Source organism: Carassius gibelio, chromosome A22 (assembly GCF_023724105.1).
Source record: "Carassius gibelio isolate Cgi1373 ecotype wild population from Czech Republic chromosome A22, carGib1.2-hapl.c, whole genome shotgun sequence".
Taxonomy (NCBI): Eukaryota; Metazoa; Chordata; class Actinopteri; order Cypriniformes; family Cyprinidae; genus Carassius; species Carassius gibelio.
The window spans coordinates 3,603,143-3,630,031 of NC_068392.1; the positions used below are offsets into that span (position 1 = coordinate 3,603,143).

At 38.9% G+C, this 26,889-nt stretch overlaps 2 protein-coding genes across 6 annotated transcripts in view; one reads left to right on the forward strand and one right to left on the reverse strand.

Annotated features, from left to right (window-relative positions):
• LOC127942841 (unconventional myosin-IXb) overlaps positions 1 to 18,487 on the forward strand; it is a 45,521-nt gene extending 27,034 nt beyond the window's left edge. The window contains exons 5-42 of one of the 5 annotated variants that reach the window (XM_052538822.1): positions 1,522 to 1,621; positions 1,748 to 1,848; positions 1,940 to 2,069; positions 3,113 to 3,202; positions 3,288 to 3,404; positions 3,490 to 3,624; positions 3,714 to 3,835; positions 3,928 to 4,069; positions 4,202 to 4,397; positions 4,647 to 4,722; positions 5,264 to 5,356; positions 6,068 to 6,181; positions 7,049 to 7,088; positions 7,766 to 7,882; positions 8,304 to 8,384; positions 8,553 to 8,663; positions 8,772 to 8,891; positions 8,976 to 9,125; positions 9,225 to 9,382; positions 9,499 to 10,464; positions 10,561 to 10,624; positions 12,321 to 12,439; positions 12,970 to 13,076; positions 13,153 to 13,331; positions 13,480 to 13,587; positions 13,771 to 13,941; positions 14,064 to 14,105; positions 14,184 to 14,295; positions 14,377 to 14,450; positions 14,539 to 14,731; positions 14,892 to 15,020; positions 15,088 to 15,193; positions 15,283 to 15,414; positions 15,506 to 15,629; positions 15,843 to 15,890; positions 16,603 to 16,718; positions 16,793 to 16,920; positions 17,251 to 18,487. In XM_052538822.1, the coding sequence (XP_052394782.1) occupies positions 1,522 to 1,621; positions 1,748 to 1,848; positions 1,940 to 2,069; positions 3,113 to 3,202; positions 3,288 to 3,404; positions 3,490 to 3,624; positions 3,714 to 3,835; positions 3,928 to 4,069; positions 4,202 to 4,397; positions 4,647 to 4,722; positions 5,264 to 5,356; positions 6,068 to 6,181; positions 7,049 to 7,088; positions 7,766 to 7,882; positions 8,304 to 8,384; positions 8,553 to 8,663; positions 8,772 to 8,891; positions 8,976 to 9,125; positions 9,225 to 9,382; positions 9,499 to 10,464; positions 10,561 to 10,624; positions 12,321 to 12,439; positions 12,970 to 13,076; positions 13,153 to 13,331; positions 13,480 to 13,587; positions 13,771 to 13,941; positions 14,064 to 14,105; positions 14,184 to 14,295; positions 14,377 to 14,450; positions 14,539 to 14,731; positions 14,892 to 15,020; positions 15,088 to 15,193; positions 15,283 to 15,414; positions 15,506 to 15,629; positions 15,843 to 15,890; positions 16,603 to 16,718; positions 16,793 to 16,920; positions 17,251 to 17,675 (5,536 nt within the window). In that variant the 3' untranslated portion in view covers positions 17,676 to 18,487. Of the gene's footprint in view, positions 1 to 1,521; positions 1,622 to 1,747; positions 1,849 to 1,939; positions 2,070 to 3,112; positions 3,203 to 3,287; positions 3,405 to 3,489; positions 3,625 to 3,713; positions 3,836 to 3,927; positions 4,070 to 4,201; positions 4,398 to 4,646; positions 4,723 to 5,263; positions 5,357 to 6,067; positions 6,182 to 7,048; positions 7,089 to 7,765; positions 7,883 to 8,303; positions 8,385 to 8,552; positions 8,664 to 8,771; positions 8,892 to 8,975; positions 9,126 to 9,224; positions 9,383 to 9,498; positions 10,465 to 10,560; positions 10,625 to 12,320; positions 12,440 to 12,969; positions 13,077 to 13,152; positions 13,332 to 13,479; positions 13,588 to 13,770; positions 13,942 to 14,063; positions 14,106 to 14,183; positions 14,296 to 14,376; positions 14,451 to 14,538; positions 14,732 to 14,891; positions 15,021 to 15,087; positions 15,194 to 15,282; positions 15,415 to 15,505; positions 15,630 to 15,842; positions 15,891 to 16,602; positions 16,719 to 16,792; positions 16,921 to 17,024; positions 17,087 to 17,250 lie in introns of all 5 variants that reach the window. The other 4 variants (XM_052538826.1, XM_052538824.1, XM_052538827.1 and 1 more) reach the window with 4 other exon arrangements.
• Positions 18,488 to 24,271: 5,784 nt separating this feature from the next.
• Positions 24,272 to 25,841, reverse strand: LOC127942431 (uncharacterized; the record flags this gene model as incomplete). Its single annotated transcript, XM_052538130.1, has 2 exons — positions 25,688 to 25,841; positions 24,272 to 24,996 (listed from the first exon to the last, which is right to left on the reverse strand). Coding segments are annotated over exons 1-2 (768 nt in total), but the record flags the coding sequence as incomplete, so codon positions are not given.
• Positions 25,842 to 26,889: the final 1,048 nt, after the last annotated feature.

Below are 26,889 nucleotides of genomic sequence, written 5' to 3' on the forward strand. Positions count from 1 at the left end.
ATAAGGTTACACATTTCACTCTTGCTATAACTTGATTAATAGTCAAACAAGAAATCATGTAATAATATAATATAATATCAGTATGAAGGATATGGCAACTCGGCATCCACTCCTTCAACGTCCAAACGTCTCTTCTGTGCATCAGAAAGCGGCTTTGATGTGTAGTTCGAGACTGAGATGTTTCTCACCGTATCTATCGGCCCATCGCTCTCACAGCCGTTTCTGCAGCATTAACCGCAGTATTATCAGCTCTTATCAGCTCACCATGACTGCTGCAGAACCTGAAAAACAGAGGCCATGTTTCTCAACAACCTGATTGTGCGCCTGTGTTCAAAATACTATAAAATAGCTTTGACTAATTAGATAAGTAGCAAGTGGTTTTGGGATTTACCCTAGTGAACTGATTCATTCAAATGATTCAAATGGGGGAAATCCTATTGGACTAATAATAGCGTGATTTATGAGTGAAATGATTCATTCAAATGATTCGTGTGGATGAATTGGTCTAAAAGTCTTCTTCAAATTGAATGTGCATGTAAATAAATGGAATATCTAAATTTAAATCATAGTTTTTTTTATATACAAAAAAGACTGTATTAGACTTTATAAAATTAATGTTTTTTTGTTTTGGAAATGTATTTTAATACATAAAAAATTAGAAAATAAAATGTATTAAATTAAATGCATTGGTAAAAAAACAAGACATTTATCTCCTGTTTATCTAAATGTATTCAGGTAAATACATTTACATCAATGCATTAAAAAAATATAAATATATTTATTTAATCATGGTTCACGACAAACAAAATATCACATTTTTCAAATATAATGCAGAAATAAATACGTTTATGATATGAATAAATTTAAATAAGTATATAAATCAAGTTTAAAAGTTCAGGGAAAATGTATTGTAATTAATATTTTAATAAAATGAACATAAATAGTGCTGAGATTCAGAGTGAATTGATTCATTTGAAGGATTAATGTAAATAAATTTGCCCAAAAACAAGAAATCCCCTCCTTCAATTTTAATATAGATTCAACTATAGAAATCAATCCATATTCAAGGGAAAAACTGTTTAGCTAAACTGTTTAAGTTACATTTGTTTACGAATTGATTCGTTCAGATGGTTAATGTAAATGCATTGCTCCAAAAACAAGATTTAATTTAATCATTAATTTAAATATATAAATAACCAAATACACTATAGAAATTAATCCATATTCAGGAGAAAACCTGTATTACTATGGCTATTATAATATAAATCAGGATTAATAAATAGTCCCATTGTTGATGAATTGATTTGTTCAGATGGTTCATGTAAATGAATTGCTCCTAAAACAAGATATCGCCTTTCTTTAATTTGCCTCAGTTTCATTATCGGCCTTTTATAAGTGAAATGTGGAGTGTAGCTAACTAGTTTTTCATAGCGGTAGCTTGTCTGTGGTTTACTTTTAATCATGAGTAGCGTGTAGCTTTTTCGAAACTCAATAACTCCTCGTTCTTTCCTCCTCGTACAGGAACTACCACGTGTTTTACTATCTGCTGGTAGGCGCTTCGGAGGAGGAGCGGCGGGAGTTCAGACTCCTGCAACCAGAAGAATACTTCTACCTCAAACAGGTCATCTACAAATTAAAACACCCTCTCATCTTCTAATATCACTGCTTGCTGATACTAGAATAGCTTGTATGTCAAAAACTGCCTTGGAAATTGCAACCGTTTTCCATTTTTGGTTTTCGTTTTCAGGAAAACTTTATGATAGAAGATGCAGACGACCTTCGCCATGACTTCGAGCGACTGCAGCAGGCGATGGAGATGGTGGGCTTCCTCCCGGCCACCAAGAGACAGTGAGTTAAACTCTCAGGACAGATGTCTTCAGACAGACGGGTTGTGTCGATGTTCAGAGCATCTGAGACTTTCATCTGTTTATCCTTGTAGGATATTCTCCGTCCTGTCGGCCATCTTGTATCTGGGAAATGTGACGTACAGTCAGAAGTCGTCCGGTAGAGAGGAAGGTCTGGACGTGGGGCCGCCGGAGGTGCTTTCCACACTTTCAGACCTGCTTAAGGTGAGTGCATTTCTCAAACTTTCCATCAGGGACGAGATTTCTGCTCGTTCATGAAGATTTCGGTGTTTTTTCGGTCAAATACGTTAAAAATACATTTTGTTATAAGAATGGAATATGGCTGGATAAAAGCTTGATAGTTTGACATTTGACAGCAAAGAAATATTGATATTTTAATGTTACAGTTGATCTGTAAAATAATTTTTATAAAATTATTATAAATATTTTACAATGCAATAACATTTCAATAGTCATGCATTCCTTTATTGATTTGTATAATTAAGTTAATTAAAAAATATAAAATAAATGATAAAATAAAATGTTATTTTGAATAATAATAATAATAATAATAATAATAATAAAATAAGTATTGGTTTATATATGCTGTTTTACTTTATTATTATTATTATTCAATAAACTAGTATTAATTCAAAACTAATGTTTATTTATTGATTTAATTTTTATAATTTAAAGTAAATATAAAAAATAAAATATATATTACTAACTACATTTATATATATATATATATATATATATATATATATATATATATATATATATATATATATATATATATATATATATAAATGTATGTGTGTATATATACTGTTTTATCTTTTATTATTATTGAATACACAAATATCATTGCAATAGTAATATATTTCCTGATTGATTTGTTTATTTTTATCACTAATATATATTTTTAAATATGTATTTTGAATAATTAGTAGTAGTAGTATTTTATATCATTGTTGATTTTATTACTAAACCCATCCCTATTATTGAGTACATATTGTATCCTAAAATAAAAAATTATTGCAAAACTTTATACTTTAAACTATACAATATAAAATATTAGTAAAACATTTTTTTATGTAATAATATTAATTAGTTATTATTGTGTATACCTATTGTAAAGGGGCAAAAAGGGACTTTCCTCCATTTTTGTGCTTATCTGATTACATGCTTGTTTTATGCTCTTGCTAGTTTGTTGTATGTTTTGGATGTCACGTCTTAATCAAGCTTTCTTTGGCGTTTCGGTCCAGGTTAAGGAGGAGCCTTTGGTGGAGGCTCTTACAAAGAGGAAAACGGTGACCGTAAACGACAAGCTGATTCTGCCCTACAGCCACAGCGAGGTGCACTAGAGCCGTCCGCTTTCATACACCACTGTTAGCAGAGCGCCCAGGTGTTTTTGTAGCTAAACGAGTGTCGTTTGTGTAGGCGATCACCGCTCGAGACTCCATGGCCAAGTCTCTGTACAGCGCCCTGTTCGACTGGATCGTCCTGCGCATCAATCACGCGCTGCTTAATAAGAAAGACATGGAGGAGTCCGTTTCGGTAAGATGCTTGAAACCGCAACAGTCAGAGTCTGCATTAAGGATGTCCAAGCTCTTACAGTCGTGTGGTTTCTCCATTATTTCAGTGCTTATCCATCGGCGTGCTCGATATCTTCGGCTTTGAAGACTTTGAGACCAACAGCTTTGAACAATTCTGCATCAACTACGCCAACGAGCAGCTCCAGTATTACTTCAACCAGCACATTTTTAAACTTGAACAGGTTAGTGAGCCGGTTTGCACGCTCGCAACCTTCAAAAGTCTCCATTTTATCCCAATTTGATCACACTATGTGGGTTGGTCCACCTTCAGGAGGAGTATCAGGCTGAGGGCATCACCTGGCACAACATCGATTACACCGATAACGTCGGCTGTATCCACCTCATCAGCAAGAAGCCCACTGGACTCCTCTATTTACTTGATGAGGAGAGCAAGTAAGACCTGCATTGGTTCATTGCTCTCTGAACGTATTGTTTTTAAAGATAAGCACCCGTTTTTGTGCTGATGTACATTTCTTTCTTCATAGCTTTCCTCACGCCACTGATAAAACCTTGCTGGCCAAGTTCAAACAGCAGCACCAACAGAACCATTACTTTGTGCCAACTCCAGTGATGGAACCAGCCTTCGTCATCCTCCATTTTGCTGGGAAGGTCAAATACCAGATAAAGGTAATTTCTTTTGGGTGGGGTCAAGCCACATAATAAAAACCATTTTAAAAACAAAATTTAACAATAAGACTCCCGTTTTGTAGAATGACCCTGCTAATATTCCATTTTTTGCATGTGAATTTCCTCCAACAGGATTTCCGTGAGAAGAACACGGATCACATGCGTCCGGATATCGTGGCTCTCTTGCGAAGCAGCGACCGAGCTTATGTCCGGCAGCTGATTGGGATGGACCCGGGGGCGATGTTCCGATGGGGAATCATCCGCGCCTCCATCCGCGCATTGGCCGCCTTCAACGAGGCCGGCCGCCGCTGGGCAGCCAAGACTGCGGGTAACCCTTGGAGCATTATGCATTACTTTCAGATTAGTCAAAACTTTGGATTTTCAGAGACTAAGGTGTTATTTATAGCTTGCATGTAAGAAAGCTGCCTGGTGACGCAAACAGTCTTATTTAGAAGGATTGCAGAATGATTAAACTAAGAAGGGATAATAAAAAATAAGCGAGTAAGGTTGTTTGCGAGACGTTTTGGGTGGAGTGTTGAAATCACTCTCTCAATGCTGTTTGTGTGTTGACAAACAGGTGTGGTCAGACCGAACTCCAGAGTTCCTCTAGGAGAGCTGCAGAGATCTAACGTGCCCATTGAGAGGATGTACCGGTAAGCTTTGGACTAGAAAAGAGAGCGAGAGAAAGAGGAAGTGTTGTGAGGAACTTGATCTCTTCCTGTCCTTTCTTTTGCCTTTGTGTAGCAGGTGATCATGTGACCATGCTCTCTCCACAAAGGCACATTGCAGGCCGATTTCTTACTGTAATCTCATGCGCTCGGTCCTATTTAAGCAAATAGAAAATATAACAGCATCTATAATGAAAAACATGACAAGGTCATATTCAATCTCAAACCCCCCCCCCCCCAAAAAAAGGAAATATATTTTGCATGGAGAAAATATTTTCTCAAAATAATTTCTTGAAAAGCATCGTAATAAGTAGACAAAATGCAAGAAAAATAAACATTTTATTTACTGAAATACCAGTATATCAAGTGAATCAGGGTTTTCCCCTCAATTACTGACCTGTGATCAGTTTCACTAAAGTTAAAACCGTACGGTCTGTAAAGCTGGTCATAGATCAGCACCTGCTGGTGGCGTTCGCCCTCGGGTGACTGTGTGTGTTTGTGTGTGTGTGGTGTTTATTTTCTACAGCCATGCTCCTATGCTTGATTTCTCCTTTGATCATTCAGAGGAGCGCCCTCTAGAGGCTTTTGAGGACATCTTTGCTAGTTGTGAGAGTAAGAAGTAAGTGGACTTGAGCAGAACATTGAGGTCAGACAGGGAGAGCTTGGCAGCTTGGGAAGGCTGGGTTTCCGGTTTTCTGAGCAAACTCAAATACCACATTCAGATGTCCGCAGAATCCAGAAGCTAGCGCTCTTCTCTCTTTATATGATCAAAGGGCTGGCCAGAGTTTGTATTTAACCTGGTTTGTTCAAAGAAATCCACAACATGTACTCATAAATCCCAGTTTGTGAGGTTTATTACCTCTTAGCACTCCCAAGTGGGAAGGAAACCATAATGTGTCCTTTTAAGGCGTTTATTACGGAAGCGAGTTCTCTTCCTGGTTTGCTGTCCCCAGCCCCCGGTGCCAATCTTATCTGTTTGACCTCCTATTGTTCTGATCCGAGTGGTAAGTGAACCAATGCATGAGTCCAGGCCTTTGCTGAGTGGGGTGGCGACCCCCGTTTTAACACCCCGTCAGGTCGAAACCAGAGTAACAACAGCATGGATTCACCACTGAACCCTGAAGTAATAGTTCACCGAATTAAAGACCTTTTCGAATTTAACACACTTGCCTGCATTTGTTTATTGTATGTGATTCCTTTGTGGAGGGTGTTTCCTTGTGCAAAAGTTGGTTAACCACATTGGTGTTGGGTTCCTGTACTTTCCCCTCCCCGTTCAACTCACCTTACACCCTCTGTCTCCTCCCCCTACCTTTTTACTGGGCTGAATCAGGGACATGCATGCCCAAATCATCAACTCCATTAAGGACTTGCAGTTGGATGGAGAAGATCCACGTAAGCTGCTGCAGTCCTGGGGTCGCCTGCGGTTCCCACGCCACGTCCTCCAGTGAGTTTGACCGCTGACTCCCCTCTGGCCCAGAATGGATGGGTCCACCTTGCTTGACCCTTCATGCCTTGACATCATCGGTTGGCATGGAAGCCAATGCTTGAGGCCCTTTGCTAAGCTTAGTTCTGAAACATTCCCTACTCCCAAACTTTCCCAAATATGCACCATTATTTATCGGCTCGTCCTGTGATTTACTGTTTAACCCCAACCGCCCTTTTAACCCTGCACTAATAATATCCATCTAACAAGTATGCCAGTTATTTTTAGACGGCGCCCCAGTGGTGTATGTTAGAGGAATGCAGAGTTTATGAGCTGAAGGGAGTGTGATCTTCATTAGCGCGTGCACTTGGAATGGTATCCATATGCTAACAAGCTGCATGAACTTATGCGACCAACCCATTGAGTCTGTAATGTTTTATGAGCTTCAGAATCATTGCTTATATAGACCACAGACATCCAATAAACTTGTCATCTCATAACTGTCATTCAACCTAAAGTAGGAATGCCACAGATTAGTTCCGTCAATAAAAATCATTCCACCCTTCCATTGTGTTTTTTATCTCCCCCGAAACCATCTTCTCTGTTATGGTGTCTGCATGCTAGATTTAACCCCAGAGAACTCTGGGAATCCATGCATTTCAATGGTGATGTTAGACAAATGAATGGAAACGAATGTAGGCCCAGCTTTTTCCACACCATTCCGTAAACAAATCTTTTGCGGTGTTCTCCGTAAAATGCTTTTCAGTTGCACAGGTTTCCTTACTCACACCGCACAAGCCAAAGCATGACTCACTCTGCTAACACGTCGTATCCCTTCGCTTCTTGTCTCAACAAACCATCAACCCTCCTCTTCCTCCTTCCCTACAGGAAAAACAAGAACCCCAAGACCAGGCAACTCATTCCCAAGGTAAAGCTCTCTGTTGCTGAAATGACCTAACGGCATATTTCAACGAATGCTGTCTAGGGGTTTGTTTGACTTTCAAGATCCTGCTTACGGCATTGGTAGCATCAGTTTGTTATTTTTAACGTCAACATGGTCAAGATAGTTGGGTTAGAAGATGCAAATCAAACCTGCCTTTGCAAAAATGTTGGCATGCAAACAGAAACCCATAGCCTACTCTGCAAACTTTTTAAAAACTCAAAGATAGCTATATTTAGAAATCTTGTGTCCTGCTTAAACACTGTGCAATTGTAGGCCAGATTTGATCTTGTTGTGTTAATATAGAATTGCCTCCATAAAAGCATGTAACCAGCGTAATTTGAACAATGACAGTTGTTCAGTAATATCTTGGGTAGTAGCAATATTGAGGCAGTCCCCCCCCAAAAAAAAATCACTAACTGCACTTTTAACTTAAGCATTTGCAGCACAGCAGGTACATTTCCATCACCATTGGTGAAAGTGTTAAGTTTAGCCACGATTGTTTATGACTTTCCGTCACATGTGTGAGGCTGGGGAAATGTTTTGAAGACTCTACTGCTGTAGCTCTGGCTGGAATGAGATTTTCCATGTCGTCATGTACCCATGGCATTCATATGAGTCTTCTATGTGAGAGATTGACTTTCTGTTTTTGTGTGTTTGGGCAGAACCTGTTGGACACTCGCTCGCTGAAATATGTAGTGGGCCTCCATGACCGCACCACCAAGTCTTTACTTCATCTGCACAAGAAGAAGCGTCCTCCCAGCATCAGTGCCCAGTTTCAAGTAAAAAACAAAACAAAAAAATTGTATTAGATTAGCATGGCTGTCTGAGCCAATTTGGTGGTTCTGATTAAAAACAGATGCTCTGTTCCAGAACCCAGTGGAGGCATTGTCAAGCATCATAATCACTAAGCTGTTCCAAAAGATACATTTCATTTAATCTAGTTCATCAAGTATATTTCTTTCAGTGCTTAAAGTAAAAGTCTAAATAGAAAAAGATTATTTTAGCCAGTATGTTTTCATTTTATTTGTTTTTTTTTTGTGGCAAAAAAACTATTGTGGCATGTGCTCTGCATGAGAAGGGCTATTTGTGCAGCAGAAAAAAGACCGCTGCTTTTATAAGCAGTAGACTGAAAGGAATAACAGAAATCTGACTAGGTTTTGGATTTAAGATTTGGGTTTAAGATCTTTCTCCATATTGCAGACATCTCTTAGTAAGCTCCTGGAAACACTGGGGAAGGCGGAGCCATTCTTCATCCGATGCCTCCGCTCTAATGCTGAGAAGGTGCAAATAAAACGGCCTTGTTCACCTTATTCAAGTTGATCTTGATTTTAACCATCAATCTTTATTTTTCATGTACATTCTTAGTATTTTGTACATTCGTATTTTGAACGGTTCATCTGTGCGCAAAATCCTTTTTAAAATCCAATTAATACATTTGTCTTTTTTCAGAAGGAAATGTGTTTTGATGAGGCGCTCATTGTGCAGCAGCTGCGGTACACAGGCATGTTGGAAACAGTGCGCATCAGACGGTCAGGTTATGGAGCCAAATACACCTTTCAGGTAACCCATATAATTGACCTAGCGATTAGAACAAACCTATAAACCTAAAAATGTAACAAAGTATATAACTTGCTTGTCCGAAAAAAAAGCTGGTTTTCTTTATTACAGGAGTTTACTGAGCAGTTTCGTGTGTTACTACCAAAGAATTCTGCGTCTCTGGAGGATATATCATCTTTATTGCACAGGCTTGGCTTTGACCACACTACCTACCAGATTGGAAAAACCAAGGTAAGCATTTTTCCTTGGAACCTTAAAGGGTTTAATTGACAACTAGTTGTGGAATTTTAACAGTAATGTCTTTCTTTTCTACAGGTGTATCTCAAAGAGCTCGAAAGACAGAAGCTTCAGGACATCCTCCACAAGGATGTTATGCGCAAAATCATTTTCTTGCAGCACTGGTTTAGAGCTAAAATAGAGAGGATGGATTTTATTAGAATGAGAGAGGCAGCCATCTTGATCCAGGTATATCAATATCGGTTTTATGTTTTTGCAGTATTCTTGCAGTTGTCTTGTGTTTAGCCTGTCTGCACTTGTCTGATATTTGATTGGCTTTGTCTGCAGCGCTCATGGCGTAGGTTCCGCAAAGAGAAGTTCTACCAAGCGGCAGTTTTGATCCAATCAGCATGGCGAGGTTCCAAACAGAGAGCTGGATATCAAAAAACACGAGCATCCATCACAAAGATGCAGGCACTTGCAAGAGGGCATTCGGCTCGCAAACGGTATAGACCTCAAGACAAGTCAACACTAATTTGAAATTTAAATGTATTTACTTTCTTAATACACATTCTTAGCTTATCGAGAATGATTTAGTAAGTCTTGGATTTGGACTTGTTAGGTACTACTCACTAAAGGAAGAAAAGAGGAAAAGAGATGAAGAGGAAGTTTGCCGAAAAAAAGAGGAGGAGGAAGCAGCACAACGAGCTAAAGAAGCAGAAGAGGCAGCAAGGCAAGCTAAAAAGGAAGAAGAGGCAGCCAGGAATGCCAGAGAGGAACAGGAAGCAGCTAGAAGACAGAAAGAGCAAGAGACTCTACTACAACAACCACTGGCACCAGGCAAGCAGTCCAACAATGTGGAGACACTAGTGCTGGAGCGCAGTAAGGCTCCTGTGGATGTTGAGATTGGAAGTAAGGGCACGGCCCAAGTTGATGTCTCAAAAGACCGAAGTAATTCTGAGATAGTTCCACAAGTGGAGGCTGGTCCTCCTGAGGTTAAAGAACACCAGAAGCAAAAGGAAAATGAATCTTCTGCACATCCAAGGGAGGAAGGTACACAAACTAAACCTACGTCTCTTGAAATACCAAGTGGACAAAGCCAAAACAGAGCTCCTCCGCTCGCCAAGCTGCCAGTATCCAGAAGTCAGGAGAAACGGGAGCTTAGGAGACAACGTGGCCTAGAGCACAGCCAGAGAGAAAGTGAGAGAGCAGCATTAGCTGGAAAAGACAATACTTTCTTCGAGAGCAAAACTCTCGAGAGACCAGGGAAAGTAGACAGCAAGTTGAAGGAGCGGTCTGACAGCAAAGAGTTGGATCAGTACACCTTTGTGGCTTGGAAAGTAGACAAGGTGAAGAAGGATGCCAAAGTTGTCCCACCTGAACTTGTTCGACCTTCCACCTTACCCTTGGATATCCCTAATTCAGGACCTGAAAGAAATGGTTACACAGACCCGTCCATCACCGCTCAACCTGCTCTCGCCAAAGAACAGGACAACAGGAAAAAAGAACCAACAAGAAGCAGCACTCAGCCAGAAAACCTCATGGCAGGACCCCACAGTCAGGAGGACAGGAACATCAAAACTCTCCAGTATGGTTTCTCATCTTCTCCTTCCTGTATATCTTTCTGCATCTCCTTTATTAGATTCTGACAATATCTTCAATCTGGTTTTCCCAATTTTACCAGGAATCGCGGGATCTCTATGTCACTAGACGATGTGTCCAAAATAGGCTTGGGCGGTTCATCACAGGTAATGTTGACTTGATTTAACTAGGTAACACGATGATGATACATGAAGAAATATATCGATTTCTGTGCCTTGAAGTTTATGTTTGACTGGATAAAGGGGTCATATGACGTTGATAAAAATAATTTTATGCTATTTTGTGTATTTGGTGTAATGTGTGGTTTAAGGTAAAAAAAAAAAAACATTATTTTCCACATTCTGTACGTTATCGTTTCTCCTCTATGCCCAACCTTTTCTGAAATGTGTCGATTTTTACAAAGCTCATCCTTCTGAAAAGCGATATGTGCTCTGATTGGTCGGTTATCTAGTGTGTTCTGATTGGACGAATACCTCAAGGGTGTGACGGAAATGTTACGCCTCTTACCAGGTGCAAGAAACGTTCCTTCATAAAATGCGCTGCACACGCTGTAATATTTGGGTTGTACTGTTCTGGAACATTGATGTAAATAAAACTTAACCACTGATTTCTATTCGTGTCCTCATTTGGAAGGCAAAACAATGTAGTTTGGTTTTCGCAATAAAACACACAGCGTATCCACAATATGGCAGCTGCGGCAAAAACAATACTACAGCGAGAATAAAAAATTACACCACCTTAAAATTACACTGCATGTACGTGTGTGTGGTGTTATTCAAATCTTATCACACGGTGACATAGACATGTGGGGGCGTGTTAAAATGAGCCATTTTAGTAAGGCATGGCTGAGTTTTCAATTTTATCAAGAATATCGTTTTGGGTTTGAGACTTTAATCTTTGTGACTTTGCGGATCTTCTGAATGCACGAACACTTAGCACTCCGAAGACAAAGGTAAACATGATGTCGCATCATATGACCCCTTAATTTCCACTTCAAGCTTCCCATTTGTATGCAACCAGACAATCATTACATTTGGTTATTTAGTATTATAATTTAAACATTCGCTTGAGTTTAAGTGATCATGCTTCTCTGGCTGATTCAGGGCAAAGCTCGTCAAAGACGCAGGCCAAGGCTCGCCCTTGCACGTATATGTTTGCCCATTAAAAGTGTTGAAATGGAGGATGCAGAGTACTGGACTTATCCTCTTCCCCCCATGAGTCCATTAGAGGTGGTATATTACAGCCTGAAATTAGATGTTGTCCTGTGATCTGTGGTGTGGGGGCTGCTGGTGGATTAACCAAATGGAGTCCTGGTGGATTAACTTGTGCTAAGGAAAAATAAATTATACTGGTGCGGAGTGAAGGCCTTAAGTCTGTTTGTTATCCAGTATGCGGTTTTCAGACACTTTATCAAAATTTCAGATACTGTGCTGCACTGACCTATTGCCATGGCAACACAGTAGAGCTTTCTCTGATTGGCTAAAACTTCTGAAAGCTCAATGGCCTGTAAAACTGGATTTACAGGATAACAAACTAAAATCTCAAAATGCCATGGCAGACAATTTCAGACTCTGGACTTTTCAACTGTTCTTTACTCTTTTTCAAGTAAATAATCATCATACTTTTTAATTACTCCGTTTGGGATAAATAAAGTGAAGCATTGACCCACTTCAGCTTCCTTTTAAGATGTTACCTACACAGGAAGAAGGAACTTTCTCCTTGACCATGTGACAGGCTACTCATTATGCCATTATCTAATCAGCGGAAATGGTTATGTTCCTGTACACTAAACTGTGCTGCATAAAATTAAGACATTTGCTGTGCTCATACATTTTTGTGTAGAAGCAGCCCAGCACTGAGGGTGGCACTGATAAAGCGAAGGCCAGCACACTGAAGGAAAAACCTCATGACAGCCAAAGCCTGCAAGATGTGCCACCTGTCCAGCCATCGACCCCAGAGAGGTACTGTCCCACCTACCAGTATTACCAGTTTAACTATCTTCTGGTGTTGCTAAACCGTTGCTTGTCCTAGACAGAACAGATTGTAGATTAAAGCAGTTTACTCTAACATCCTCTACAGCAGAGAGAATGTTAAAATGTTGAGAATATTATGTTAAATGCATTGTGTTATGACTTGCTTGTTTTTATGTCTGTGAAGTTGAGCATAGCTACAAATTAACTTTCACATGTTTCATGTCTTTGCTTTATCTGAAAGACTTTCTTTCTCATCCAAAAAATCTTATCTGTATTAGAATGTGGTCACACAGGAAATCTGACTCATTGGTACTCATGGGAAAATATGGCCTGTGATTTACCTCAGCAGTGCTGACTCGTACGTCTGACTCCTGGCATAGTTTACAGATTCCCTTTTATAGATGCACAGCATCTGCAATGAGAAAAGGGAGAATCCTGAAATTCCGTAGTCTGTGAAAGTTTGCCATCTCAATGTTGCTACAACTAACTTTATGCAATGGTGCATTTTTGTTCAACAGGACAACAGGGTTTTTCAGAAAGATTCTGAAGAAGCGTCCACATAAAGAAGCTCAGACCCCGGAAGATGGAGACCTGAGCCTAGCTTCCTTTTTGGATCAAAAAGAAGGTACATACTGCAGAGACCGCATGTGATTCTTTTAAATTGTCATACTTTTATTCCATTAATGTTTTGTTTTTTATAGCAACTTCTCCATCACGCTCGCACAATTCAAAACCTAATGCGAGTCGACCCACTCGGACGGCCAGCATCAATATCAGTCACTCAGCAACTCGGGCCTCTGAGCGGTGCAACTCCTCGCTCAACCGTGTGATCACCAATTCGAATGAGCTACGCCATCTTGATGAGTTCCTAGGCAATCAGGTCTAAAGAATAGATAGGAATGGAAGATGTTGATTGTGTGGTTATGCATAATAGTGCAATCAATTGATGAGTGATTGAAGACTGTTAAGTCGTGTTTATAATGTATACAATTTCTGAAAAGCTTTATTCTTTCTCTTCTGTGGTGCAGGTGAATGATCTGCGTTCAAGGGGAAAGCAGCTTTCAGGAACAGAGCACATCTTCATTACCGCCACGATGCAGTTCAGAGAAAACATCAAGGGGATGTACTCATTCTCTGTGAGTAGAGCTAATACAACACTCCCTAAGACTACAACCCAAACACTACAGTATATACCAAATATGCCATGACCTATCTATGATGCCACTACACCAATTTGTTGGTTTGCTAGGTCAATATGTATTATATGGGTATTAAAAGAAACTTGTAGTTCATGTTATTCATTTCTTCTTCACCAACAGAAACCACAAATTGGGTACGAGGCTTTGATGAAGAGCTACCACAATAAAGTGATCAATCTAGCTGGAGAAAAGCAGAAAGGTGAGGTGCCACTGGTGGTCAATCTCTTCCAGTCAGTTCTGGATGGCTTCATCAGAGCGGAGATTAAAAAAGAAGAGGCCGAACCAGCCAAGGTGAAAGTTCATGCATGCCCTGTTACCCTCTAGACTTTCATTAGCTGATTTAAATGGAAGTTATTTATCATTTGAATGCATGTTATCCTTTTGACTTACCACTTGGATAAAATCTGTCTCAGCCCCCCAAAGGTCGTAAGATGAGAAGGAAGAAGGACAAGGGCGTAAGTATCCTTTCATCCTTTCATATTGACACTGCTTTGTGAATTGTGAAGGAATGTAAACATCTTGTCTGAATTTAGTTGGAGAATCCATTGGACCATGTGTTTACGAACTACCAAGTCAACATTATGCAGTCTTGTGATCAGTGCACGTCCTACATCTGGGGCATGGAGAAGGCCTACATGTGCAGTTGTGAGTATCTCTGATACATGCCCTATGGATTTGCTTCCATTCAGGCTGAGAACATTGTATGATGAGTTCCTTCTGTTTCAGATTGCAAAATGGTTTGCCATAAGAAGTGCATTTGTAAAATCGCCATAGACTGCTCTACTTTCTGCTCTAAAAAGGTAAGAATCCAATCTTCTAAGCAGTTTGGAGAAGCAGTCATTTCGAAATCTTGTTCAGTTGGTCGACCTTTGTGTGCTGTGGGTCTAGTGTGATGATGAGCCAGGATCACAACACTTTGGTGTTCGTGTGGGCCACCTGGTCAACAACAAGACCCCTGTGCCAATCGTTCTGGAGATAATGATGGAACACGTGGAAATGAATGGCCTGTACACAGAGGGCATTTACAGGAAGTCCGGCTCAGCCAATCGCATGAAGGAGCTACACCAGCTGTTGGAAACAGGTGAGCTATCATGGATGGTACCAGAATTCATTGGCACACTGGGAAGACAACCTCTCTGTAGTCTCACACAGTCATATTTTGGACTTTTTTTGTAGCTTATCCTGCCCACTCTTGATAACTTTATTAAATAACTCTGTTTAATGACTGCATGTTTGTGTAGGCCCAGAGAACGTTTGTCTTGAGGATCACCCAATCCATGCCGTTACTGGCCTGGTCAAACAGTGGTTAAGGGAGTTGCCTGAACCTCTCATGACCTTCACGCACTACAACGACTTCCTCCGTGCAATAGGTTGGTCCCCACAACACCCTTTTGGTAGCCCTTAGACATGCTGTAACTCTTTTGTTGTCCCTCATAGAACTGCCTGAAAAGCAAGAACAATTGCAAGCCATTTACAGAGTTTTGGAACAGCTTCCGGCTGCCAACTTCAACACCTTGGAGAGACTCGTTTTCCATCTTGTCAGGTACAGATGACTACATGCAGTCGAACAAATTCTGTTAGTGCAAAAACCATGTAGCTAGCCATCAAGTTAACGATCTGGTGTCATTTCAGGGTTGCAAAGGAGGAGAAGAGTAATCGGATGACGCCAAACTCTCTAGCCATTGTTTTTGCCCCCTGCATCCTCCGTTGTCCGGACAGCGCTGACCCACTCATGAGCATGAAAGACGTCGCCAAAACCACCACGTAAGGACTTCATATCCACACTGCAAATTAGAGAGTGTTGTTAAGAACAATGTGAATGAAGTCAAAAGACTTAACCTTTACCTTTCCTCAGTTGTGTGGAGATGATACTAAACGAACAAATCCGGAAATACAATGAGAAAATGGAGGAGATCGAGCAGCTGGAATACGCTGAGGCACTGGCAGTCAATCAGCTCAAGCTTAAAAGACGAAACACGGTACACATGACTTACCTGTCCTAGCAGGATGTCTTCTAGCATTGCTGTATCATTATTTGAAAGTGGTTTGTCTCCTGACGCCTGTGGAAAAACGTCTATATTTCGCCCCCTGAACAATCACTTTTTCCAACAGTCTGCAACCTTCCATAAGGCTCCTACAGAGAGTAATTTTCGCAACACTTTTTTGCTTCTCGTTTTTATGTCTTTATGTAGAGCTGGAATTTACCTCTCAGGTTTATCACTCCTTACAAAGAAGTGGCGGTACGTATGACCCTGTGGTGTTGTGAAGCCCAGTGGTTTGGCATGTTCATGCATCCGGTGTGCATGCCTCACCAATACTAACTCAAACCACTGCATGTGTTAGTGTTAGTTTAGATTTGTAGACAAGGGTGTCGGGTGGATGTCGGTGTAGATGTGTGCTGGTTTTGGTTGGGTATTGCAGTGAATGGCATGAATTTCAAAGCTACGCAAAGTAAACTGCTGAAGATTACACAATAGGGGGATTCTGTAATGTTTCTTGTTTGTATAAATGCAGACAATAATTCAGAAAGATAAGCAGTCAGGTTTGACAGTTAATCTTTGTTTTTGGTTTCTACAAACCTTTGAAACTCATGCCATTATAACTTAGAGACTTTTTAAATTGTGTTTAGTTCCACAATATAATATAACATCCATCCAAGTGGTTGAAATTCTCTCCCAGTAGACCTTTTCTCTTTCTCCAGATTGACTCACCTTTGAAACATCTCTAGCACTCCTCATTTTCAATCCACAAGGGATTGTTTTTCCCCCTTTTACCTCGTAGACTAACCAAATGGGCACAGACTTGAGTCCAGTGAAAATGCTTAGTACTGTAGTCCCTTCACTGAAGAACCTCCTGTCTTTATGTGCTTCCTTTTTTTATGGCAACATGGGGAAAAGCATGGATTCATCTGTCTTTATCTCCAGTTGAAGATTGTATCTGTTTGAACTCTAGATTCGGGAGACGCCAGGTTCCGACCTTTGTGCTGTACCTGAGGATGAGCCCCTGGATTCAGATACAGAAGCTGAGCGAAGCCTGATGGAGCGGATCAAGTCCATCAAGCAAGAAAAGTATGTAAATGTAGAAGTGGTCTCAGGACCACATTGCATGACTCTTCAACGTCTTTTTCTGGTTTATGTTCCAGAGAGGACCTTGCCTGCAGGCTACCTGAACTAGAACAGCCCGGTTCTGACCAGGAGAACCTGGACTCGGAGGCATCTGTCAGCTCTGAGAGCCTGTTGGATGAGCGAGCAGTCTGTTCGGACACGGAAGGTCAGTATTAAGGTACAGACTCTCTTTGTTTCTGACCAGTCCTTTGGTTTTCCTCTGCAGTAGTCACCCATGTGTGGGTCCTGTCCTTGTTGTGTGTGGCGCAGGTCTGGACGGGATGCTCCTGGCACATTTAAAGAGGGTGGCGGTGCCATCCGCTCTGTAGCAGGTTGTGATCTCATCTAACCCAAGTGTTTTTATGTGCATGTTTGCGTTGATGGAATAAGACGCTGCATGTTGACTCTCTTTTATGACTGTTGGTGGCATATCTTGGGTTCTGCTCTGGGCTTTCTTCTACTTTGGGGGTTGATTGGTTCTCTTTCCCTGTTGTAGGACAAACAATCGTAATCCCAAGATTATCCAAACCAGCTTGCCTTCCTAAGTCTGTCACCCTGGCCCAAGGAGGCAGCACGTGGGCTGACGCCTCCTCTCTTCCTTCACTGTCTTCTCCCAGGCTTCAGCTCCAGCGTCGCTGTCCTGTCATACCCCAAACGGTCAAGCTGCCCCCAGGAGTCTTGTGCCACCCGGCTGTACAGTCCCTCCCTCCCCGCAAAGCCCGGTCCCTCACCCTCGTCCAGCGGCGCGAGCAACCGGGCCGCCGCAAAGACAGCATCCAGTCCCTCTACATCGCCGCTGGAGTAGATCTCCTCTTCCCGCCTTCACCTGCAGCCTCAGACACCGCCAGCGCACAGGAGCTCCAGACCTCCTCACGACGCTTCTCAGACCCAGACATTGCTTTCGTAAAGGACGAGGTTTGAGTTGCAAAGTGGCATGCTCTCGAAAGAGCAATTTGATTTTATTGACGTCATTGGCGCGGACTACTTGCCCCGGTCATAGTGACTGATAAAAGAGAATGGTCTCACCTAGCACTTTTCCATACTAATAATATATTGGATTTTTAAAGATACTTTTTTTAAGACTCAGATTTGGGCGGCATATAGGCATTGACATGCATCAATGCTTTGCTTTTTTTTTTAACAGTCTTGCACCTTTGTGTCTTTAACGAAGATGAAAACTAATTCAACCATGAGGAGTGATCCCTTGATGGTGTTTTGTGGATGGATTTATTCATACACCCAAAGCTTTGTTCATCTTAAATGGACTTTTAAGTTGTAGATCCTACTTCAATTCCTGCACAAGAACTCAATGGACAAGGTTTGATTAGAAGGGGGAAGGATGCAGCACTAGCCACTTTCCTCTCGGACCAGAATGCCATAACCGAATGCAATTTTACATCATAACTCAGAACTTTTTCTTTTCATTTTGGTAAACGATATGACACTTTGGATCTGCATGGATGTCTGTTCAGAATAGCTTTGTGTAGGACAGTTATTGGCCAAGCCATTGTGTTGAATACTAAAGTCAAGAGTTACGAGTGTTGTTGATTGTTGAATGAAAAGTATGGAACGAATGCCGGCTGGATGTCTATGATGTAAATTACGTTTTGCATCATGAGGACCGTATGTGCCTACTAGTATCGCTGTTTTTGAGTCCTCAGTGACGTTTTTTGCATTTAATGGAGAAATGAAACTAATTATTTTCCTACAATACAGTTTGTACTTGCCGCAAACCTGTGTGCTTTTCCTGTTTCTTACCCAGAATTCTTTGTAGCTTCCTTTTTCTCCGGAGGTACCACTGACCATCTATTCTTGCTGCTCCTGTCCTACACAATCCTTAACATCACCTTTAAATGAATGAGGACAGAACATCAGTTAATGAACACACAAATTATTCATTCATTATACCTTTCGTATAAATTAAAACATACTCATTTTTAATGCATTATTTAGTTTGAGTTCATCAAAGAGCTGCAGATTGGTGGGTTGGTGAGTAATATTATAAACATTCCTGTTGTCATTGTGTCTCCAGTGGACTGTCTGTGGTTTTTCAAGTTCAATACGTCCGTGACTGCACTTCAAGATGACCGTCTTCTCCAATGCCTCCAACTACGTGATTCAAAGAGGCTAGAAAACATGACTTTTCTTAGTTACAGAACTTTAATTATTGACTATTATCCTGTCAGCTTAAAGGAAAAGGCAAGCTTATTTATTTTCAAAAAATCCCCACGTTGTTATTTCATTTTAAAAATGTCAGTCCGAAAAACAACTAATTTCTTGAATGTGTAAACATACTTGATTCTGATATGTCACCAGCCGAAAAACCCTTCCAAATCTCATGAGTAGCCTACATCTAACCGAAAATGAACACTGAGAAACAGTAATATATTACACTTAACGTGCTGTTTAAATGGATGAAGTCTGTACATGTTGTAGTCTGCTGTTGCTGTATGATAATGATGAAAAAAAAAAACATGTCATCTCTCTGCTTAGACAAACTGGGTTTTAAAAAAAATCGACTCTTGATTTCTCTGCTGGGGGAGACTTTGTTGTTTCGCCTCCTCTCGTAGGAGGAGCGATAAAGTAATGGCTAGACCTACAAATAACTCAATAGGTGCACATCATCTAAATAACATGAATTCTAATATACTAACATTACAACTAAATAACTTTGCTTTTCTCACAAAAGTTTCTGAAGTTAGAAATACCCAGAAGACAATGCGTTTACCTTGAACTGAAAGAAGCTGATCCATTTCTTCACATGGCATGTGAAAACTTATGTTTAGAGGATTGGTTATGTTAATTTTATTCATTATTCTTTCTTTTTTTTCCCTTTTTTTTAGGGATATCAATGCATGGTCAAATCATTTTTGAAGGACAATTTGACTGCAGTTCAGTCATAATCTTGAAAACCCCCAGCATGCATTTCTTTAAAAAGAATGTTCTCTTTTAAACATAGGAAGAACCAAAAACATATTTTTGAATTTAAAAATATATTTATTTTATTTACAAGTGTGTAGTAATATATATATATTTAGTTGTAGAAATAAAGCTGTACACATTTTTTTATATTTATACACCCCCCCCCCACATACACACAAATTATTCCAAAATAGTGTTATCAAACAAAGACAGTAAATGCAAATTAAATTACATTGATTTTCTTCTTAGATGTGTATGTATATATATATAGAGAGATATCTATCTATATCTAGAGAGATATCTAGATATAGATCTATAAATTTAGTTATATCTAGATCTATGTCTAGATATAGTTCTAGATCTAGTTATATCTAGATATAGTTCTAGATGTAGTTCTAGTTATATCTAGATATAGTTCTAGATCTAGTTCTAGATCTAGTTCTAAATATAGATCTAGTTATATCTAGTTCTAGATCTAGTTCTAGATCTAGTTCTAAATATAGATCTAGTTATATCTAGTTCTAGATCTAGTTATATCTAGATATAGATCTAGTTATATCTAGATCTAAATATAGATCTATTTATATCTAGTTCTAGATCTAGTTATATCTAGATCTAGTTCTAGATCTATATCTAGTTCTAGATCTATATCTAGATATAGTTCTAGATCTAGTTCTAGATCTAGTTCTAAATATAGATCTAGTTATATCTAGTTCTAGATCTAGTTCTAGATCTAGTTCTAAATATAGATCTAGTTATATCTAGTTCTAGATCTAGTTATATCTAGATATAGATCTAGTTATATCTAGATCTAAATATAGATCTATTTATATCTAGTTCTAGATCTAGTTATATCTAGATCTAGTTCTAGATCTATATCTAGTTCTAGATCTATATCTAGATATAGTTTTAGATCTAGTTCTATGTCTAGATATAGTTTTAGATCTAGTTCTATGTCTAGATATAGTTCTAGATCTAGTTATGTCTAGATCTAGTTCTAGATCTATGTCTAGATATAGTTCTAGATCTAGTTATATCTAGATCTAGTTCTAGATCTAGTTATATCTAGATCTAGTTCTAGTTCTAGTTCTAGTTATATCTAGATATCTCTAGGTCTAGATTAGGGCTGGGACAACGCGTCGAGTTGATCGATGACGTCGACGCAAAATATGCGCATCGATTCGTCGACCTGTTTTTATTTCTCTAAAAACGTTTGCAAAACTTTTACCTTATGTGCGCTGAATATACGCAATGGCCGGATCAACATTCTGTCCAACGTTATATAACCAATCCAGGGGTTTTTCTGCATTGATCTTTTTTTTTTTTTGGCGGCTGTCAAAGCCTTATTTGATCAGTGAGTGAGGCCGGTGACACACTGGCTGCGTGGCGTCTCTGCTGCGTGCCAGAAGCGTGGGGGCTGCTTCGCGTTTTCTGTGTCTTTACACACCAGACGCGTGAAAAATAGACATTGGTTCTATTTCTAGCATGCACGCGTTTTCCGCGCGGCTCGAGCCGACACCCGTCTCACGCAGGCAGTCTGCATGATCTAACCAGTTACTGTATTCTTTCAATTGCTCTAAACAAGTATTTTGGGTGACCTTTTTTATTGAATGCTTGAAAAATGCATCGAAAAAATTATCACTAGATTAATCGTTTAAAAAATAATAGTTTATCCCAGCCCTAGTCTAGATATCTATCTATCTATCTATATCTATATATATATATAAATCTCTGTATATCTATATATATATCTCTATATCTCTCGCCTATCATTAGAGTGTTTTGTGTTTAGGGATGTAGGGGGTGTTTATTGTTTTTGGCAGTTGAACTGCATGTGGATGCGATTTCAGTCTTCATACACGGGAAGGTCATCGGTTGTAATCAAGGGCAGGTTTGTCTCCTCTGAATAGAGCTTAGTGTCCATTCTCTTCTCATTAGATCCTGTAACAAAAGAAGCATAGAAGGTAAAAATAGTGTTTAAATGTTCCCATCAATCCAAAAATGTCATTAGTTTCCCAATACAGTGATGAATAACTATTCACAATGAATTAAGCCACACTGACAAAGACAACTATTTTCATTAACAGCTTCCATTGAAATGACTTGACCTACTCACATGAGCAACAAAACTGAACGTACGAACGACCATCGCTCCTTTTCTGATGATCTGTAGATTATAATATCCGTAATGTTCAGGTGTGATGCTTGAGATGGTCAGAGATCCGGTATTGTAGTCCAGTTTCAACTTGTCTTTGAACATTTCTTCATTACATAGGTATTCCTCGTTGTTGGTTTTATTCAGTCTAGCTATGATAACAAATTTAGCACTATTGGCATCTTTGGAATCAACAAACTTCCACCATATTATGTCAGTTTCCTGTGTTTGAGTCAGATGAGTGTTTAGTTTGACTAAGTGGTCTTCACTCATTTGCACCAAGGTGACGTCATCTTCTTTCAGAAACACACCTGGAGAACAACAGAAACGGACAACATGATTCAACACGCCGGAGTCTCCTCATCTCTCGCTCTATCTATAGACTCTTGAAACACCTGTCAGTTGTCAATGAAGCTCATCATCCTTGGCTTGAGAAAGACCCAGCAACACCCTCTTTCTCCCACAACTCCTGCCAAACAAGTGCTGATTTGATAGCTGTGCAATGCAGCATTTCACCAAGTCACTCCCTATAGGATAAACCGCTTAGATTGCTTTGGATAAAAGTGTCAGCAAAATGAATGAATGTAGTCTGAAATGTTCAAACCATCTGTTTGATTTCTGAACGGAAAAGCGAGACGAATCGGTAACTTACTATCTGCCTGCAGCAGACAAATGCAAGTTAGACGGTGAGATTAAGTTTGCACAGTTATGCTATATCTGGAATGGATAATACTCCAAAAACAGTGGCATTTATAGCAAAGTGTGAACAGTTTTGGAGTTTCCACTCGGTCTCAGTCACACCTTCCACCTGAAGACGGTCTGGAACCAGTTCCTCCTGTTATCTGTTCAGCCTCACACCCAGCTAACACAACTTTACGTTCTGGCAAGTTCCTCTCAAAGTGTTCTTCCAGTAACACGAATAGAATGTTCATTCAAAGTTATCTGCTCTTTAGTAGCGTTCAAGAAAAATAAAATGCTTAAAAAAAAAAAAAAACTGACATTCACAAACTTAATAAAACATTCAAAAGTTAAATTTGCATAATGTTCGTTACATTATAAAATGGAATGTTTTCTTTTAACATTCTCATAACCAAGAACCTTTATTTTTAAGATTTAAAAGAAAACGCATCTTAAACACTTCAAACGGTAACAAAAAAAGTAACATTTGCTTAATGTTTGCTAAATTATAAAATGTAATGTCCCCTTAATGTTTTCCCTAACATTCTCGCAAGAGAAAAAAATATTGGACATTTTAAATCAGGGATCATTCACAAATAAACTTTAGAATGTTCCAGAAAACATTAAAAAGTTACATTTGAATAATGTTTGCTACATGTTAAAATGGAATGTTATCGTAAAGGGATAGTTCACTACAATTTATTTATTTTCCATACAATGTAAGTCGGTGTGTACTGCAGCTGTTTGGTTACCAATATTCTTCAAAATATTGGCTTTTGTGTTCAACAGAATAGAGAAATGCATATAGGTTCAGAACAGCTTGAGGATGATTAAATATGACTGAATGTTTTATTTTGGGGTAAGCTATCCCTTTTATGCTGCCTCAAACATCCTCATAACAAAGATTTTTTTTTTATTATTATTTAAAAAAAGAATTGGAAGTTTTAAACATTCCGAAGATTTTGCCCTGCCATTTTTGATTTTATGCTATTTTCTAATCAGCTTCACAAAAAACGTTCCCAATATGCTTAACTTGACAAGAACCAGAAATAATAACCACATATTATCACACAGTATCTTACCATTAAGCTCCATAGCTAGCAAAGGAACTAAAACAAAATCACAGACTTCATTAAAAAACACTATTTGATCGGTCTAGTAAGGTACACACAGTTGTACGGTAACTTACCGTTTTTTGAATCAATAGACATTTCTCCATTTGCTGAAACAAACACAGATAACAATCCCTGTGAGTGTGTGGATTTATACAAACACGAGAGATTCAGTAATTAAGTATCTTTAACATTCATCACATGACTTAAATTTCATTTTATCATCTATAGCTATAATATGATTACTTTAGCGTGTAATGATGTTTGAGAATAAAGCCACATACGAGTAAGTTCACATACGTTAAATTGAACCTTACCTTTATTTAGCTTGATAAGTTCTGCATTAGGTTTGTCTGTATAAACAATCAGTTATTTTAAATAAACTGATAACTTCATGCACAACTATATTTTGTAATATTTGCTGTAGGTAACACACACTACCTTCGACTTCTTGTGTAGGCGTCTTGTGCTGACAGTAATAATAAATCCCACACAAAACTGCAACCACAGCCAAAGCACCAGCACAAACCAGTGCCACATGAGCTCTGGACAAACCTGGTGCTATAAAGGAAAGAGAGAGACGATATTAATGTAGGACTGAGGTGCTAGAACATGACCGGCTGATATCAGCTCTGTGAGAATTAGCTAATTGCTGCCATACCTGAACATGTGAGACAGAGCTGAGTGATGTCCAGATGTTGAGTCTGGTTGCTGATGGGATTGTTGAGCACACAGCTGTAGCTGTTTTTATCCTGATATTCCACCTCCAGAGGTAGAGAGAGACTGATGCTGAGATCAGACACACTGATGCTGGACAATAAACTGTTTCCTTTGTACCAGGAGAGAGTCACATGACCCACATTCACCACTGAACACACCAATGAACAATATGAGGACGATGATGAAGAAGAACAGTTTCTGCTGATGACAGGAACAGGAAGAAATGCTGGAAAGCATGAGAGATTAAGGTCTATAATGGATCCACACTGCAATGCAATGAAATCAAGCCGAATGCATCGAGAAAACGACTCACCGGAAACAGTAATGCTGAATTTTTTGGGTGTGACTTCATTTCCATCAAAGATCTGTAGAAATCCATAAACTCCAGTATGTTCAGTTGTGATGTTCATGATGGTCAGTGATCCAGTTTGATCGTCCAGCTTCAGTCTGTCTCTGAATCTCCCGTCAAGAACATCCTCATATAATGAGATCTTATTGGAAATTCGGTTTATTTGAGCTATTCGAGTGCTGTCCGATCCAAACGTCCACAGTATCAGATCAGCCTTCTGTGTTTCAGTAACATCAGTATATAAAGTGACAGAATCTCCCTCTATCGCTGACACAGACTGTATTTCAACCACAAAATTAAGCACGTCTGCAGAATAGAGACCGTTTTAGAGATTTAGTCTAGTCGAAGGGTTAATATTGTACTTATTAATGCAATTTCTTCTCTATTCAGCCTTATAGTGTGGAGAAGAGTGGAGTCCACATTTCAAGGATATTGTGTTCGAATACAATACAATTAATTATTTTATTTTTTTACTTAAGCTCCACAAAACAGACCAACAAATTATGTTAATGAGTATAAATAATATCTGTGACCCTGGAGCACAAAAGCAGTCTTAAGTCTCTGGGGTATATTTGTAGCCAAAAAACATTGTATGGGTCAAAATGATTGATTTTTCTTTTATGCCAAAAATCATTCAGATTAAAAGTAAAGATCATGTTCTATAAAAATATTTAGTAAATGCCATACCGTAATTTTCGATTAGTAATAAGCATTACTAAGAATTCACTTAGACAACTTTAAAGATGATTTTGTTCAGTATTCATTTTTTGTTTTTGTACCATCAGATTCCAGATTTTCAGATAGTTGTATCTCCCCTGTCATCCATACATCAATGGAAAGATTATTTATTCAGGTTTCAGATGACGTATAAATCTCACTTTAGTCCTAAAATTGACACTTAAGACAAAAAATGTTGTGTGGTCCAGGGTCACTTGATATATCACACAGATATTAACATTTTTGTGTTTAAGTCTCGAAACCATTTAAATCCACTCACCATCCACGAGCAACAGAACAAAAAATACAGCAAAAGTCTCCATATTTCTGAACACGTGAGAGAAAGATCAGTAAAAGTTGTCCATAGTTGTTAAACTGTTCCGTTGAGCGTTCGATCGGTTTCTAAACGAGCTAAACCGCACACGGAGAGATTAGCATAATTACTTTTGCACACGTGATTTTCTCATATTCAACTCTCAGAGTGACGCTTTGACGTGAATGAATGGGTGTGTTAGAAACGACACCAGTAGGTCAAAGTTCAAGGTTTAATTCAAATATCATACTTGCTAATATAGTTAGTCCTAGGTTTACAGAACTTTATAGATGCAACATGATAAATTTCATAAGATAACATTTTTATTATTAAAAATTTAGTTGACAACTGTTTGAAACAGTGCAAGTTTTAGATTGTCCACCAGGACAGAAAACGATTAAATATTACTCTTTCGTTTATTTACAGTAAACAATATTAAAACGAACACTACAAAAAGTAAAAGACATGCAATGCACATAAACCTGCATAAAAAACAAGGTCAGGTTACATCGACGGTAAAATAACAAAAAGTTCGTGTAAAATCAGTATGCAGCTTCACACTTTTCACCTGTTTGAAAGCTGATTTTTTTTTTATTCGAAATAAGGATAATGTAACTGTCACTTCATATGCGTTTTCAGCAATCTCTCCATTCATCAATGATTTTGCCATCTCTGGCGCATTCTCTTCGTTTTCTGATGAATCTGTAATAAATAAATAAAATAAAAATAAAAAAATTGACAGATTGTCTTGGTCGTTTCAGATCATCTGACTTGTTCAGTGTTGATGGATCTTTATTCTAAATGATCTGAGATTCTCCGTCAATGTTTTGGGGATCATATTTGGTCCATTCCTGGAGATATGTAACAACTGGAAGTCTTGACCTACTCTCTTCTAAGATCTTCTGTCTCTCACTGATGATGTGTAGTTTGTAATGTCCATAGTGTTTCTGATGGTCAGAGATCCAGTGTTTAATATGATAAATGGTTTTAAGTTGCTTTGTAAATGTAAATGTTCTTTGTAATGGTATCAGCCAAAAAGACCCAATTGGGAACCTTTAAATTGTTTAGCTGTCCGATAACTTACAGTTTTGTGAATGTCTCTGCTTATCAGGTGTTTCTGCACCTGCTGAAAACAAAACCAAAAAGCACCAATAATAATAATAATGTCT